The sequence below is a fragment of the Ovis aries genome, chromosome 10 (genome assembly GCF_016772045.2).
Source record: "Ovis aries strain OAR_USU_Benz2616 breed Rambouillet chromosome 10, ARS-UI_Ramb_v3.0, whole genome shotgun sequence".
Taxonomy (NCBI): domain Eukaryota; kingdom Metazoa; phylum Chordata; class Mammalia; order Artiodactyla; family Bovidae; genus Ovis; species Ovis aries.
In genome coordinates, this window is record NC_056063.1 from 70,770,014 (window position 1) to 70,788,305 (window position 18,292).

The 18,292-nt window shown below is 42.8% G+C and overlaps 1 protein-coding gene and 1 long non-coding RNA gene across 2 annotated transcripts in view; one reads left to right on the forward strand and one right to left on the reverse strand.

Annotated features, from left to right (window-relative positions):
* Positions 1-18,292, forward strand: part of LOC101109370 (ATP-binding cassette sub-family C member 4-like) — a 151,072-nt gene that overhangs the window by 44,858 nt on the left and 87,922 nt on the right. The window contains exon 13 of the mRNA XM_042255125.2: positions 15,274-15,370. Within this exon, the coding sequence (XP_042111059.2) occupies positions 15,274-15,370 (97 nt within the window). The remainder of the gene's footprint in view (positions 1-15,273; positions 15,371-18,292) is intronic.
* Positions 1,160-6,739, reverse strand: LOC114116631 (uncharacterized). Its single transcript, XR_003590498.3, has 2 exons — positions 6,246-6,739; positions 1,160-2,613 (listed from the first exon to the last, which is right to left on the reverse strand). It is a non-coding gene; the product is annotated as an uncharacterized LOC114116631 (long non-coding RNA).

Here is an 18,292-nt window from a genome sequence, read left to right on the forward strand (position 1 = left end):
TCTTTCTTGGCCACAGAACTCCTGAAGGAGAAGGGCTCTGATGCTTTTCTGTCCTAACACACACTGACCAAGGCCTCTGATAGAGACTAGACTGGCCTCTTTGAAAGCCTCATGAATTCACTGTTTCTGAAACAGCCTCCACAATCTACCCCTTGCTCTTGTTCACCTTGTAAAGGCAATGAGCCTTCCAGCTGCACTTATTAATGTCCTGCTGTTTACACTGAGATTGATGCCCTTACAGATGTTTCTACACAAAACCTCTCAGTTTACAAGGAGGATGGTGAGCCAGGAGAGGGGAAGGACCACACTGGGCCGAATAAGGGAGACTAGGATGCCCAGCTGTTATTCCTTCCTCTGAGGAATCTCTCTCTACATGGAGCTGGTTAAAAAAGATGCCTGGGAAAGCTCAGCAGAGTCACAGTTTAGAGAGTTTCCCTACAGGGTAGGAAGTACTAAGTGGAAGCGGAAGTGGAAGTGTCAGCTGGAGGCTTTCCCTGAAGTTGGAAAGCTCCCTGTGCCCGGAGCTGGGTGAGTGGTGCTCTGGGGGTCTTCAGGCTGGGCGGGTATGTGGAGGCTGAGAAGAGGACTCAGTCCTTTTTTGAAGGTAGGATAGAAGCTCAGGTGTGGAGGGAGGAGGAAGCAGGGCTGTGAGAATAGCAGGCATGTCCTCGTCTGGAGGAGGCAGGGTTTTTGGCAGAGAGAAGCCATCTGGGAATTCTCATTGTCAGGTCCTATGTTAGTTTCTAGGACTGTGTCCATCCAGGCTGCTCTCACAGGAGACCAGAGCTGGGTGGCTTAGAAATAATGGAAGTTTATCTATCTTGGTTTTGGAGGCTGAGAAAGTCAAAGTCGGTGCTGACAGATTCAGCGTCTGGTGAGGGTCTGATTCCTGTGTCCTCACGTGGTGGAAGGGTGAGGGAGCCCTGTGGTCCCTTTTATCAGGGCACAAATCCAATACTTTGGCCACTTCATGTGAAGAGTTCACTCATTGGAAAAGACTCTGATGCTGGGAGTGATTGGGAACAGGAGGAGAAGGGGACAACAGGATGAGATGGCTGGATGGCATCACTGACTCAATGGACACGAGTTTGGGTGAACTCCGGGAGTTGGTGATGGACAGGGAGGTGCTGGCGACGGAATGAAACACCAACACTGCAGAGTGGTTTAAATCTTTATATTTTAACACTTGCTTCTTACAGCTGCTTTATTTTATATCCCTTGCACAACAACCTACAGGGCAAGCTGCCAAGCACTACGATTCAGAGACTATACAGTGCGCAGGCGCAGGGCGAGATAACCTTTACCTTGGCTTATTTACTGCAGCTAAGACTTTGTTTTGGGGAACTTCCTTATCAACTTAGAATCCGTTTTGTCCCAAGGTCTGTTCCTTTTGAGGAATCAGAGAAATATCCTTGTGTGCAAGCAATGTTCTTTTCCCATGGGAACAAACAGGATTCTTAGCTGAATATCTCGTTTGCAAGAATGTTCAGCCCTGGTTGAGAGTCTCGTTTGCAAGCACTTCTCAACCTTCCTTAAACCTAGTTCCCTACATCTCCCCCTTTCTTTTCTTGTAGATGCTGAATAAGCGCTTGAATACGCAAAGCTTTTTCTTTCAATTGTTTCCCTTTTCGCCAGCGCTGGTAGACTATAAAAGCAATAAAACATAAAGCAACAATTAACAAAGTATTCACAAAGGATGTTGTTAACAATGTAGATACATGCCCTAAAGGATTAAGGTTATCTAATCCTTCTTGAAGACTCTTCAGTATATCAGAACCAAGAATATCAGGCAGCGTCTTACTAAAAGTTGACAATACAGTTTGTTCCAATTCCATAATTTCAGCAGTTAAATTCTGGTGTCCCACTAAAGACCTTTTCACCTTTTCTTAACCCTCACTCATATTAAAGGGAACAGGGGTTACACATAGGTGAGATGAGTTCCAATCACATTTTAACACACTCTTTGTAGCTAACACAGTCACTTGATCTCCTAACCAGGAAACTGTGTGTTGTAAATTCAATACATCAGTAGCCAATTGAGCGTCCAAATCATGCTGTTGTTGCCACAATAAATGAGCATCCTTATGCCACTCCCTGACAAAATCAGCAGTCTGTATGCCCTGATGCAAAGCAAGACCTGCTACAGTTGCTGTTGCTGTTACTGAAGCCACGGCGAGAACTGATGCGATGACAATGCCAAGCATTCTTCGAGATCGATGGAGAAGAGTTTGTACAGCATTCACAAGATGAGTGACAGCAAAAGAGTCCGACCAAGGTCGAGTAAGATTAACAGGTAACCAGAGTTCAGTCCGTGCTTTCACAATGACCAAAGAGTAATTACTGGAATGGACCATCTTGTTTTTACCATTTTCCCACCAGGAACGATTTATACATTGAGTCAAGTTACAATCAGAAATTCATAACTAGACGAGGGTCATGATCCCTGCAATGTTTTCTCAGCTTCTTGAGTCAGCTTCGTCAACTGTCCCCATGTCGGTGGGCTTGCCTCTCTTGTCGCAAAGGTGAAAGTCCTCTGCATTGACAGTTCCTGAAACTGGCACACGATTGGGTCGCTCATCCTGCAACTTCACCAATCTCAATGGAACCCAGATCCTGGAATTATTCACAGAAATAAAAGCATACCCTCGCTCCAAGAAGTGAAGTACTGCTGGAACCCATCCCTTTATCTCATCCTTATACCATACCTAGGAATGTTCAAAGCTTTTTGTCGTCTTTTCTGAATTGCCAAAATGCTGTTCTGCTGGAGTAATCTCACTTTTTCCCCAGACATTCAAAAAGTTAAGAGTTAATAGTGTTTTATTTAATACATCCCTTGGTGATATCACACCTTTCTCCCCCTTTCTTATTTTTTCAATGTATTCTCGAAGAGTCTGATTAGCTCTTTCAATTATAGCTTGTCCTTGACTATTATAAGGAATACCAAAAGTGTGCTTAATATGATATTGTTCTAAAAATTGAGATAATTTAGAGGATTGATATGCGGGAGCATTATCAGTTTTTAATTCTATAGGTATGCCCATAATAGCAAAACAAAATAATAAATGAGTAATAACAGAATCTGCCTTTTCTGAACTTAAAGCTGCAGCCCATTGAAAATGAGAATAAGTATCTATAGTATGATGAACATATTTCTGTTTACCAAATGAAGAAATAAAAACAACATCCATTTGCCAGATTTGGTTAGATTGTAGTCCTCTGGGATTTACTCCAGGAGGGGCAAAGGGCAAAATAAATGGTGCACATATGGAACAAGAACGAACAATGCGTTGAGCTTGTTTTCATGTTAACGAATAAGTTTTTTGTAACCCTTTAGAATTAGTATGATATAAGCAATGTTCTTGTGTTGCAGACTGTAAAGGATAAAGTAAGGCATCTATATTTGCATTTCCTTGAGATAATGGTCCGGGGAGAGAAGAATGAGCTCGAATATGAGTAAAAAAGACAGGGTTAGTTCGCCTAATTAATAATTGTTGAACCTGAAAAAAATAATTTATCAATATTAGTTTTTAAAGTTACTGGTAGAGTGGCTTCAGGAAGATAAATACATGAAAAGACTGCATATTTAGAATCAGAAACAATATTAATAGGAATATTGAAAAAATCCTGTAATGCCAAACAAATGGCCCAAAGTTTAGCAGGCTGCACAGAAGAAAAGGAATGTGGAACAACTTTAGAAGTAGTATCAGTCCAATAGCCAGCAGTATTTTTATTGGCATCTGTAAAAATAGTTTTTCCTTCAACTGGAATATTAGATATAGGAGATTTACAAACCATTGATGTATGTCGAAGAAAATCTATCATTTTAGATTGAGGATATTGATTAGAAAAAGTCCCTGAATAAGATGCAAGAGCTATCTGCCAATTTTCATTAAACTGTAAGCAATTAGAAATTTGGGTGGACGTAAGTTGAGTAATAATTGTTTGAGAGTCACTTCCAATTAACTGAGTAATATGGCCTCGACCTTTCAAAATAAGGAAAACAATTCTATCCATATAAGTAGTAAGCTTTTTTGTATAGTTATTGGGTAAAAACACCCACTCAATCAACCCTGCAGATTGAGCAATAACTCCAGTAGGAGAATAGGGAGTATGGAACACTATGAAATATATAGGTTGATCCTGTTGTAGATAAGTAAGAAACCCTTCATTCAACCATTGCTCTACAAAGTGTAATTCCTCTTTTGCTTGAGAAGTAAGAGATCGAGGACTATTAAGAGCAGTATCACCCTCTAAAGTAGAAAATAAATGACGCAATTGATGTGTAGGAATCCCTAACATGGGACGTAACCAGTTAATATCACCCAAAAGCTTCTGAAAATCATTAAGAGTTTTCAAATTATCTCGTCTAATTTGGACCTTTTGAGGTTTTATTCTTTGTCGTTCCAAAATAGCACCTAAATATGAAATAGGAAATTCAGTTTGAATTTTTTTAGGAGCAATTTGAAGATTAAAATCACTTAAAGCTTTCTTCACATGAATAAAAAATTTATCTCGTTCCTCTTTACTAGGAGCTGCCAATAGAAGATCATCCATATAATGATAGAGAAGACAATTAGAAAATTGTTGTCTCACAGTAATAAGAGCACAATCAACAAACTCCTGACAAAGTGTAGGGCTATTAATCATTCCTTGAGGCAACACTGTCCATTGATAACGTTTTACGTGCTGCCCATGATTATACACTGGAATAGTAAAAGCAAATTTATTTCTATCTTTTATTTGCAAAGGAATATTAAAAAAAAAAAAACAATCCTTCAAATCTAAAACCATCAAAGACCAATCCTGTGGAATCAAAGCAGGAGAAGGGAGACCTAATTGCAAAGCTCCCATAGGTTCTATACATTTGTTAACGTGTCTATACATTTGTTAAATCAGTCAACGTTCTCCATTTACCAGATTTTTTCTTAATGACAAAAACAGGAGAATTATAAGGAGACGTAGAAGGTTCAATATGGTCAGATTGAAGCTGTTCTTTTACTAATTGTTCTAAAGCCTAGAGCTTTACTTTTGGAAGCGGCCACTGCTCAACCCATTTAGGGACATCAGTTAACCATTTCAATGGGAGAGCTCGAGGAATCTGAGCAGTGGCTACAAGTTTTCCAACGAGATGGTGAGTGTTGTTCCTAAAGAAAATAAAAGATCTCTTCCCCAGATATTAATAGGTATATTAACAACGTAAAAAGAAATAGATACTTTCTTTCCATTAGACAATTGGCATGACAAAGGTTGAGCGCTTCTCCACACATCTGCTATTGATCCTAAGCCTGTTAAAACAAGAGGAATTTTTTCTTTTTTCCAGTCATTAGGCCACTGCTGGAGAGAAATAACCGAAACATCTGCTCCTGTATCCACTAATCCTTCAAACTGTTTACCTTCAATAATCAGTGACATTAAAGGACGAGAGTCATTAATAAGCATTCCCCAAAATATACTTTTTCCCGTACTTTTAAAACTATTGACTCTCTCTCCCTATCTCAGCCTTGTCAGCAGCTACCAGAAATAGGGATGCGTAAGGTGGTGCAGAAGGGTTAACAGCCTTGGAAGTTTGTTTTTTATTTAATAAAACCTTTCAAAAGGCAGCAGTCATTGTCTCTACAGAATCTGAATCCTCCCCAGAACTCACATCTCTATCTGACTCAGTGGATGAATTTTTACTATCATCCGGAGGTTTGGGCGGAGGCCGAGGTGAAGCCCCCTCCTCAAGATAACATGAGGCAGCCTCACTGTCAGCAGCCATTAATTTTAAAGCCTGCGTTATAGTGCTACATAGAGTCCACAGCCTTAAAGGAATCACATTTCCTTTTTGATGCTGCCTTCTTAACTCTTTCTGCACCACTTTCCATTCCTTCAAATTCAGCTGTACTTCTGTTTGATACTGAAACCAATAGCAATGCTGCTCTATAAGACAGAATAACTCACTCAAGCGGCGAGTAGACGTTTTAATTCCTATAGAATGCAGGAGCCCCTTAACCAGCTCCATATATTGTGACTTTAAAGACGGGGAATTCCCCATAGTTTTTTCTTTTTCTTTTTTCTGTTCTTTTTCTCTTATTTTTCTTATTTTCTCGAAAGTCTCCCTTTCGGATTTTTATTTCTCTTTTTCTCGAAAGTCCCCCTTTCAGCCTTTTGCTCCGGGGTGTTTACCCTTTCGGATTTTTATTCTTTTCTCTTTTTCTCTATTTCCCCAAAGTCCCCCTTTTAGCCTTTTGCCCCGGGGTGCTTACCCTTTCGGTTCCGTCGAGCCCCACGTTGGGCGCCAGATGCTGGCGACGGAATGAAACACCAACACTGCAGAGTGGTTTAAATCTTTATATTTTAACACTTGCTTCTTACAGCTGCTTTATTTTATATCCCTTGCACAACAACCTACAGGGCAAGCTGCCAAGCACTACGATTCAGAGACTATACAGTGCGCAGGCGCAGGGCGAGATAACCTTTTCCTTGGCTTATTTACTGCAGCTAAGACTTTGTTTTGGGGAACTTCCTTATCAACTTAGAATCCGTTTTGTCCCAAGGTCTGTTCCTTTTGAGGAATCAGAGAAACATCCTTGTGTGCAAGCAATGTTCTTTCCCATGGGAACAAACAGGATTCTTAGCTGAATATCTCGTTTGCAAGAATGTTCAGCCCTGGTTGAGAGTCTCGTTTGCAAGCACTTCTCAACCTTCCTTATACCTTGTTCCCTACAGGGAGGCCTGGCGTGCTGCGATTCATGGGGTCTTAAAGAGTCAGACACGACGGAGTGACTGAACTGAACTCAACTGAATCCCTTTCATGCAGGCTCCACCCTCATGATCTGATCCCCTCCTGATGGCCCCACCTCCTAATAAAGAGTGGGATTAGGTTTTAATGCATGAATTTTGAGGACAGAAACATTCACTCTACCAAGTTGTCACAGATGGAGGTGCTTAGAGAACAGAAATTAATTAATTCTCTCATGGTTCTCGAGGCTAGGAATTCAGCAGCAGGCAGCTTTGGTCTCTGCTGAGCACGTCTCCTCACCCGCTGGTGGCAGCTACCGTGCGGTGTCCTCACATGGTCTCCCCTCTGTCCTCGAGCACCCCTTGTCTCTGTCCTTCTTTATAAAAAAGTTTTTATTGAAATATGGTTAATTTACAATATTGTGTTACTTTCTTTGTACAGCAAAATGGCTCAGTTATACACAGCTGTACATTCTTTTAAATACTCTTTTCCATTATGGTTTACCTCAGGATATTGACTATCCTGAATATAGTTTGCTGCCCTATACCATAGGACCTTGTTGTCTGTCCATTATACACGTAATAGTTCTCATCTGCTAACCCCAAATTCCCAGTCCATCCCTTCCCCACACCCCCTCCACCCATGCGACCCCAAGTCTGTTCACTGTCTGTGAGTCTGTTTCTGTTTTGTAGGTAGGTTCATTTTTGCCATATTTTAGATTCCTCTATAAGTGATACGTGATATCTGTCCTCTTTCTGACTTACTTCACTTAGTATGATAAAGTCTAGGTCCATCCACATTTCTGCAGATGGTATTCTTTCTTTCTTTTTATTTTATGGCTGAGTAGTATTGCATTGTCTATAAGTATCACATCTTCTTTACCCATTCATTTGTCTATGGACATTTAGGTTATTTCCATGTTTTGGCTATTGTGAACAGTTTTGCTATGAACATAGGGTTGCATGTATCTTTTTGATTTATAGTTTCCCCCAGATATATGTCCAGAAATGGGATCACTGGATTATAAGATAATTCTGTTTTTAGTTTTCTGAGGAATCTCCATACTGTTTTCCATAATGCCTGTAACAACTGATAATCCCACCAGCAGTCTAGGAGGGTTCTCTTTACTCCATTCTCTCTCAGCCACTGTTATTTTAATGATTATTATTCTCACTGGTGTGAGGTGATACCAGATTGTAGTTCTGGTTTGCATTTCTCCAATAATTCACAATGGTGAGCTTCTTTTGGCCATCTGTGTCTGTCCTTTGGAGAAATGTCTATTTAGTTCTGCCTATTTTTTGATTGGATTTTTTGTTGTTGTTGAATTGTATGAGCTGTTTGTATATTGTGGAAATTAAGCCCTTGTTGGTCACATTACTTGTAGTACTTTCTCCCATTCTGTAGGTTGTCTCTTCACTGTGTTTATGGTTTCCTTTACTGTGCAAAAGCTTGTAAATTTGCTTAGGTCCTGTTTGTTTACTTTTTTAAAATTAAAAATAATTGTTTGTTTATGGCTATGCAGGCTCTTTGTTGGTGGGGCTTTCCCTCTAATTGTGATGAGCAGGGGCTTCTCGCTAGTGGCAGTGTGTGGGCTTCTCATCTCAGTGGCTCCCCTTGAGCAGAGCACTGGCTCTAGGGTGTGTGGGCTCAGTAGTTGAGGCTCCTAGGCCCCAGAGAACAGGCCCAGTAGTTGTGGTCCATGAACTTAAGCTCCATGGCATGTGGGACCCTCCTGGACTAGGGATTGAAACCATGTCTCCTGCATTGGCACATGGGTTCTTTACCAGTGAGCCACCACAAAAGCTCTTTTTATATATTTTCGCTTATGTTTCTATTGCCTTAGGAGACTGACCTAAGAAAATGTTGGTATAATTTGTGTCAGAGAATGTTTGCCTCTAATATGATTAAGTCTTTAAGCCATTTTGAATCTATTTTTGTGCATGGTGGGAGGGTGTGTTCCAATGTCATTGATTTGCAATCCTGTGTCTTGGTCCTTGTGTCTTAGTCTCCACTTCATCTAAGCACACCAGTCAGATTAGATTAGGTCCAGTATAATTAAGGGTAATGATTAACTCTTTAAAGTCTCTGTCACCAAATTCTAAGGAACTGATGGTTAAAGTGTCAAGTGAATCTGAGAAACAGCAAAGTGAAGAGACTTCAGCAGAGTCCAGTGTGTGAGAGGGAGACGTGAGGAACTCTGAGTTCTGGACACAAGGAGCTGGGATTCCATGTCCACTAAGCTGGGGTCGTTAGTCTTTGGTGGGACCTGCCTGGGTGTAGAATGTGCTGAGTGTTGGGGTGAAGAAAGAGTTGTGGAGATGGATGGTGGTGATGGCTGCACAGCTATGTGAATGTACTTAGTGCCACTGGGCTGTATGCTTAAAATTGTTAAAATGGTAAATTTCATGTTATATAAATTTAACACTTATACAAACCTGCATTGCCGGGAGCCAGCGTGAGGAATCCCACCCGTGGCAAAGGTCATGAGGAAGGAAGCCTGACAAAACGCAAAAGCGTGATCTGGCTTCAGGGGTTCTCCCTGGGTTTTCCTGAACATCTACCCCCCAAAACCAGAATCTGCCTGTTTTATTGTACTGTGCTTTCTGCTCTTCTGACATTCTCTGGAAAAAGTTAACTCAGGGCTTCAGTTAACAGTCTCCTGCATATAAAAAGAATGTCTCAGTTTAAACCCCTCTGATAGCTTTCTAACTTACCTGACTGGTCTGCCCGGACTTTTACAATTTGTGAATTGCTTACAGCCCCCCAACTATGAGAGGCACAAAGCTTAAGGCATCTTAAAGATACAGAGCCTTTTCTAAAGAGCTAAAAATTATATTGGTGACAGGTTTCACTGTTGAGTCAATGACTGCTGCCAGGCCTCCATATTCTTTATCTTTTAGGCACCTGAAGGTTATTAATCAAGGTAACTGGGATATAGAAAAAGGAATATAGTAGTTTTGATGTTAGCAACACTAGACTTTTGAGTTAATTACTCTTCTGTTTGTTATAAATCACTGTACTTCTTTCATTGTTACAAATTGTTGTATCCTTGCTATGAATGTAACTTTATTTAGTGCTTTCTGAGAGTGGCACCAGACTTTGGGAAGAACAGCACAAATAAGTTCTCTGGTTGACAGACCCTTATCAGAAAAGGGCCGTAAAATGTTAATTGGCTCTCTGGCCAGTAGATGATGTAAATCACCGAAGACTTGTGTATACAACTAGGTATGCAGAGAGAAAGCCTGGTCTCAATAAGAGTCAGGGCTGCTGATGCTGCATAATTTTATATTATCCATTGGTCTCTATGTACAAAAAAAGAGTATAAAAGGTCTTTCTGGACACTAGAAGATGGGCCAGTCACTGGAAAGACTGGTTTCCCCTGTGTGGTCTATTCTCCTTCTCTGCTTTTCAGGCTGAATTCCCATTTGGGGTGTGGAGGCTCGCCATGTCTACTTACTTGCCCTGGCTTCTGAGATCCACGAGAGAGGGAGCTTAAGGTGGGGCACCCTCCGCTATTCAAATGGGCACTGGTGGCCTAATGTAGATGGTGCAAATCTCTTGTCCTGAGGTTTTATTAGTTCTCCACGTAAACCAAGTTATTCAGCATCTTTTCTCCACTAAATTTCCCACTATACTATTTCTTCCTAATCCCTCTTATATTTCTAATTAAATAATTCTTTCTAAGATGCCACACTGTCTCCCCTTCAAATTACCCTGGATCGACTGGGGCTGGACCCTGGCACTGTATAGTAGCACTGAATCTTTGAGAACATGAGAGAACAGGGCAGATGACACATGGCATGGCCTCCAGTTCTCTGATCTGACCTCCCACCTTCTCCTGTTCATGACTTGATGAATTTTTCCTTAGAGAAGTGCCTGTGTCTTGTCATGAGTTCAAAGACAGGAGCTAGTGCTGTGACAGTGATTCCCTACCCCCACCCTCCTGGCATCGTGAGTATCTCAGCCTCTTTATTCCCAGGATCCTACCTTGAACTCACAAATGTGTGTCATCCCATCTTGTGAACATCTGCACAAGTTCCCCATCAGGGCAGGAACAGATCCTACTGGCTGTTGCATCCATGTCACAGGGGAAGGTAATTGGAGTGAAGTACAGTGTGCTGATCACAGAAATTCTCCTGAGTTCTTTTTTGAACACAGGAGATATTTATAAAATCCTCTCAAATACTTTAGGTGTATGACTTTGGATATATACTTGAGAGAAGCAGGCTTAAGACAGTTGTTTGCTAATCAGAACCACATTCTCTAGGGTGATTTAAAGCAAAAGCAGAGAGCATGAAAGCAATTTAGGAAATCACTCAGCAGCAGCTGGAGAGTGTTCTCAAGCTAGAGAACTGGACGGAACAATATGCTGTGAGAGATGGTGGTCACGTGGAAGCTTAGTCATGTGAAGGGTTCTGTATTAAAAGTGAATGAATCACACTTCTACTTATGATTAGCAGATTCCTTCAGTCATGAAGGAAGGTCATTAAGGTTTGTCAGTTTTACAGTTTATGCTGTGAATACTAAACGGGTTCTGTCACCCTCAGAAGGTGAGGGGCCTTAGGTGAACTAATGCTGTCTCACCTGTGTCCAGCTGTGGATCCTGTCCTGGTTCAGCCCCACATCCCACACCCCCGCCTCCTGCATTATCAAGTCTTTGGGTCTGTCCTGATCAGACTCCCACACTGCTGTCTACACAGCTCACCCTCCTGCTTCAGCCCTTCTCAGACCCCTCTTCACATTCAGGAAGCAGCTCCAGGTCCTCAGACAGAGAACAGGCTTCCTTGCCGTCTGCCCCCTTCAGCCTTTCCAGCTCCACCCCGACTCGGTGTCTGGCTGTGCTGGCTCTGTGGGGTCCTTTCTCACCCCGCCTGTCTGTGCACACTGGTCCCTCTGTCCCAGAGCCAGGGAGCAATGCACAGGACCCACAGAGAAGATGGGACCTGCCATTTCCTCCCACTCCTCCAGGGGGCGCCAGTGCCCCTCTGTCTTCCCACAGCCCTCTCTGGGTGCCCTTGACCATTTATGAGTCCCCCAACTGCCCCCAAGCTGTGAATGCAGGAAGGCGCCTCAGCCCAGCATGTTCTGTCCCAGGACCCCTGCACTTGCTGTGTCTTCTTCCAGATGTTTCCCCAGAGAGTCTCAGGGCTCCCGTGTCTCCCCAGAAAAGTGAGTCTCAGTCATGTCCAACTGTTTGTGACTTCACGACTATGCAGTCATTGGAATTCTCCAGACCAGAATACTGAAGTGGCTGGCCTTTCCCTTCTCCAAGGGATCTTCTCAACCCAGGGATCAAATCCAGGTCTCTTGCTTTGTAGGCGATTCTTTAGCAGCTGAGCCACAGGGGAATCCCAGCAATACTGGCGTGGGTAGTCTATCCCTTCTCCAGCATATCTTCCCAACCCAGGAATTGAACTAGAGTCTCCTGCATTGCAGGCGGATTCTTTACCAGCTGAGCGGTCAGGGACAGCCCTTATATAGGATTATATGTGGGATTATAGGATTAATACAGCATTTATATAGGAATAACAGTTAAACAACTGGTTGCTGCTCAGTAATTTCTCTGGCATGACTTGGAAATCTTTACTCTGAAAACCTGGAAAATAGTGTATTTTCCTAATGATTTGGATAAAAGCATTATCTAGGAAAAATTCAAAGCATCAACTGATCACTTTGTTGTAATTATTTATGTTACCTCATCTGTGATGGAATGTTAAGAAAACAATTTAAAAACTTTTGTGTTGGTCTATTTTGGACTTTACAGTCCATTAGATTTAATTAACATATGCCTTCTTAGACTACTGGCAGGTAATTATGAATTAAGGAGAAAAAAATTATATTTAAAAGCTTTAGTACTAAATCTGAAAAAAGTGTTAGTTAAGAAACTTAGTATGAACACTGAACTAACACATGCTAAAGGGTAAAAATGAATCCTTTTGGACTTAATGAAACAATGGTTTGTGTGTCTATGTCCTGGGGTCCTGATTCTGATCACAGACCCAGTGTCCAGAGTGTCTCCTTAGGACTTTTCTGTCCTGAGTCCAAAGCACAGGGCCACTTGTGGTTAGGGAAGAGCGGAGAAGGGGGCTGACATTTAATGAGTGTGTTGGTGGTTTGATTTCTCAGAACGTGTGGATGAAGTTGTCATTGACGTTCTGAGATGAAGAAAATGAGGTTTAGTTGCTCGTCTAACATCGTCAGGCTCATGAGAGGGACTGAGCTGCAGCCTGCTGCCTCCAGATTCTCCATCTGACTCATTCACAGGCTGAGCTGTGGCCCAAGCTCCTGAGATTTGCTCTGCGAGGGGCTCAGGTTCCCAGAGTACCTGCCTGGAGCCCTGCCCGTGGTCACCAGGGCGCCAGACCTGGACACTCGCTTCCCTAGAGGGGTTGTGGACCCTGTGGGATGAGACTGGGGCTGAGTTTCTCGGGTCCTGCTTTTAAAAGGTAGGAGAAGTTGTAATTTTTTCTTTCTGTGAAAAAAATTTAAGGTTCAATAGTGAGGGGCGTCTTGACTATAGAGAACTGATAGGTGCTCTGGGCTGTTGGATGATTTCCATTTTGATTTGGGCCCTTTGGGTTCTGTTCTTTTATTTTCATGTTTGGAAGGTGTTCAGTCCTAATGAAAGAAGTCTTGCTTCCTGATTGGGACTGGGAATGTTGCAGAGATTGATGGAGGCCACGCTAGGATTCAGTTTCTGTCTAACATTCTTTGGGAACAAGTGTCTAGCAAATGCACTGTGGCAAAGATGACAGAGAATCTATTAGTTTTTCCGTTGCTAATATTTACATCATTGATTATAATCATGTAGAAAGTTGCCCTAGAATGTACACATTTTTATATGACATAGATCCCTCTTCTTTCATTCCCACATAGCAATGAAATAGTATTTTAGTTCGGTCAAATTTAGGACTCTTAGTTGTTTTCCTTTATGAAACATGTAAATAATTGTTAAGCTGAGTTTTAGGGAAAAAAAAAACTTAGCTGTTGGTGCCTCCTTAATTGAACTACTGTTTAGAAGTTTTTCAGTTAAGTTCAGTCGCACAGTCATGTCCGACTCTTTGCGACCCCATGAACTGCAGCACACCAGGCCTCCCTGTCCATCACCAACTCCCAGAGTTCACTGAAACTCACAGCCATAGAGTTGGTGATGCCATCCAACCATCTCATCCTCTGTCATCCTCTTCTCCTCCTGCCCTCAATCTTTCCCAGCATCAGGGTCAATTCGAATGAGTCAGCTCTTCACATCAGGTAGCTAAAGTATTGGAGTTTCAGCTTCAAAATCAGTCCTTCCAGTGAACACTCAGGACTGATCTTCTTGCAGTCCAAGGGACTCTCAAGAGTCTTCTCCAACACCGCAGTTCAATAGCCATCAATTCTTTGGCTCTCAGCTTTCTTTATAGTCCAACTCTCACATCCATACATGACCACTGGAAAAACCACAGCCTTTACTAGATGGACCTTTGTTGACAAAGTCATGTCTCTGCTTTTTAATATGCTGTCTAGGTTGCTCATAACTTTTCTTCCAAGGAGTAAGTGTCTTTTAATTTCATGGCTGCAGTCACCATCTGAAGTGATTTTGGAGCCCCCCAAAATAGCCACTGATTCCACTATTTCCCCATCTATTTCCCATGAAGTGATGGGACCAGATGCCATGATCTTAGTTTTCTGAATGTTGAGCTTTAAGCCAACTTTTTCACTCTCCTCTTTCACGTTCATCAAGAGGCCCTTTAGTTCTTCTTCACTTTCTGCCATAAGGGTGGTGTCATCTGCATATCTGAGGTTATTGATATTTCTCTCCTGGCAATCTTGATTGCAGCTTCTCCATCATCCAACCTGGCATTTCTCATGATGTACTCTGCATATAAGTTAAATAAGCAGGGTGTCAATATACCGCCTTGACGTACTCCTTTTCCTATTTGGAACCAATCTGTTGTTCCATGTCCAGTTCTAACTGTTGCTTCCTGACCTCCATACAGCTTTCTCAAGAGGCAGGTCAGGTGGTCTTGTATTCCCATCTCTTTCAGAATTTTCTTTTTTTTTTTTAATTTTTACTTTATTTTACTTTACAATATTGTATTGGTTTTGCCATACATTGACATGAATCCACCACGGGTGTATACAAGCTCCCAATCCTGAATCCCCCTCCCACCTCCCACCCCATATCATCTCTCTGGATCGTCCCCATGCACCAGCCCCAAGCATCCTGTATCCTGTATCGAACATAGACTGGCACTTTGTTTCTTACATGATAGTATACGTTTCAATGCCATTCTCCCAAATCATCCCACCCTCTCCCTCCACAGTTTATTGTGATCCACACAGTCAAAGGCTTTGGCATAGTCAGAGTTAGGTTCAAATTTACTGGGGATAAATGTTAAGAACCTAGTCAGATTAATTGATTTATGTTTAATTTTTAGTATTGATTTGGTATTTAAACTGCAGATTTTTGACTACTATGTAGTCTTTGTCTTATTTTTTTCAAAATATAAGTTTCCAGTTTGAAGCACCCCATTAATCTGCATTTGCATACTGTGCCTTTGCATTTGTAGGTGTATTCGTCAGGCCTTGAAGGAGAAAGTCACAATCTTAGTAACTCATCAGTTGCAGTACCTAGAAGATGCAAGTCAGATTCTGATACTGAAAGATGCGAGTAGTTTCTAGAAGTCTGGGGAATTGCTTTCCTCTCAGGTGTGTTGAAGAACAGACCTCCCCGCAGGTCATTCTCCTTGGATTCATGGTAAACACCCCCTTCTCAGAGCAGGTGGTGGTCATGCCTTGGAGGATGAAACCAAAGCCCTGTAACCCCCAAGGCTCCTGTCCATGGGAATCTCCAGGCAACAATACTGGAGCGGGTGGCCATGGCCTCCTCCAGGGGATCTTCCTGACTCAGGGATCAAACCCGAGTCTCTTGCTATCGAATCCTGTCTCATTGGCAGTCAGGTTCTTTACCACTGGCACCACCTGGGAAGTCCAAAAATGGCACTACTACACTCTAAGCCACATAAACCCTAAAGTATATAAAAGTGCAACAGTATTACTAAATGGTCACTGTTCTGATGAAATCTGTTAAGGATAATGATTCAATTTTGTTTAGAAGTTTTTATTTTCCTCTTTCACAACTTAAGTCAAAATGTATCACTTAGAAATTAGAGATACTAACATCTGATTGTATCTAAGTGATTGTTATACATAGTTTGCCTAAAGAGCATCTTCCATCAACACTAGAAGCGAGGTTGGGTAGCTGAGCACCCGAGTCAGAGATGCCCTCTCTGCTGATGTCTCCAGTTGCTGGTCTTCCTGCCCAGGTCTCTATGTGCCTGATACGTGTGGGAGCCTGTGCAGCAGGAAGACAAGGCCCTGCCCTCACGGGGCTCCTGTTCTTATGGGGAGGATGTGACACAGAGAGGTGGGCTGACATCCTGGCTGCCTCCCTGAGGAGCTGCTGCCTCACGGGGTCTGAGTGACATGAAGGTGGGGGCCACCTGGGGGAGGGGGTCTGAGGCAGGGAGTCCTAAGGAAGGAGCTGACCTGGCAGGTTGGAGGAATGTCAGGAAGACCAGCGTGTCTGAGGAGAGTGAGCAGGGGATGGGAGGGAGCTGATCTCCGAGCTGTGGACAATGGGTGGTTGTAGGATGGAAGCCATCGGATGGTCTAGAGCAGAGGAGGGATGTGGTCTGATGTGGATTTGAAATATTCCTCTGATGGTCACTGAAGGGGTGACAGAAGAAGTAATTAGGAATCTTAGTAAAGCTGAGGAGACAGAAGTGTGGTCTCAGGCTAGAGTATCAGTTTCTAGAGCTGCCGCAACCAAGTACTACAAACTGGGTGACATAAAAACGACAGAAGTTTATCGTCTCCCTGTTCTGGAGGCTACAAGTCCCAAACCCAGGTGCTGGTAGGGCCATGCTTTCCAGGGGAGAATCCTTTCCTCCAGCCTATTTCACCGGCCTTCCTTGGTGTTCCTTGGCTTCCAGCTGCACCACTGTGGTCTCTGCCTCTGATGTCACAGGGTCATTGTCCCCATGTTTGTCTGAGTCTCATAAGAACCTCAGCCATATTGGATGTAGGGTCATCCTCCTCCAGAGTGACCTCATCTTAACTTGATTACATCTGCAAAGACCCTGCTTCCAAACAAGGTCATGTTCACAGGTGTCATATTTGAACTTATCTATTTGAGGAGGGGGCATCATCCAACCCCTAGCATGGTTGAGGGGTTAGGTGGAGAGTAGTGAGAAGTGTTCAGACTTAGAGGTCATTTGATGCTTCACTCTTTGGCTTGTTTGCCTCTGTGTCTCAGCACCTTTGTCATTAACCCCTGACTGTTCCACAAGCCCTTGGTCAAATTCCTCACTTAAGAAATGAATTTCTGCTCTAAGAAACATTATTAGAATGCAGACCCTCTGCCTCTCTGGAAGCAGTTCCATGTGTTGACTCCTACCTGATCCTCTAGGAATGGGAAGGGGGTGGTGGTTAAGGTTTTTTGAGCTTGAGGGCTGTTGATTTCATGTGCAGAAAGTGCAATTCTAGTGTGCAGATCCCAGTGTTGACAGCGTTATGAGCACAGGATCAGTGGGCAGGAGAATAACCTATTTATTCCATCCCTAGATGTTTTAGGGTCCCCTTATTGCTTCCTTTGAGGACACTATCCCCAATTTTACTACTAACAAAACAACTATTTGTCCACCAGTGAATACCCCTGCATGCGTTGGGGTCCATCCTTACTGTTTGTCTGGTCCGTCTCTCACAGCAGAGGGAGGATGGCTGCCCCCTTGTCCCCTTGGAATTGTCAGTGCTTGGCTGCTGAGTGAAATTGCTGTCTTTGTACTATGAGTCATTTCATTGTGTATATTACAGATATCAAATCGTGAGCACTAATTTCCTTAAAGAGGTGTATGCATTTTGCCTCCCAAGTGGAACAAGACACGCTATATCCTACATACGTTTCTAGTTCTGCAGTATCAGATGGTACCCAGATGCCTCACTGCATTTCTCCCATTGGCTCACCTCAGGGGATAGGGTGAGAGGGGTCCCAACTAGGGTCCCGAGTCATCTTCTCTCTGACCAGTGTTAACCAGAGCTGCTTGCACTTGATGAGTTTTGCATCCTGGGATTTTTTTCCTAATGTTTTGTTTGCCACTGAGTGATTCAGGTGTGTCTTGCTTAGGGATCAGAAAATAGTGAAACATCTGCACATTATTTTATATGACTTTGTAAGGGAGGGAAACTGTGCAAAGATCTGTCACATGTGTTCGAAGATTGATTGGCAGTAGCTTAAGCTCTAATTGATGATGAGATTGGCTGTAGCTTAAGCAGTTGCCTGTTTTGGGGAAGGCTGGTTGGCTGCTTGTGGGTGGTTGGTCTTAATTTTTTTTCTCGGATCTGAGTGCACTGATTCTGGCTTAGGTTTTGGTTTGTGGACACAGACTGCCAAAGCTTTAGAGCCACCCCAGCCCCATGGCCTCCTTGTTTAATTACTTTAAAAGGTGGAATATTGAATTTTCAGTTGGGAACTTGCTGAGTGTCTGGGGACAGTTGTAGAGACTAAGGAGAGGCCTCTCGTGGATTTTC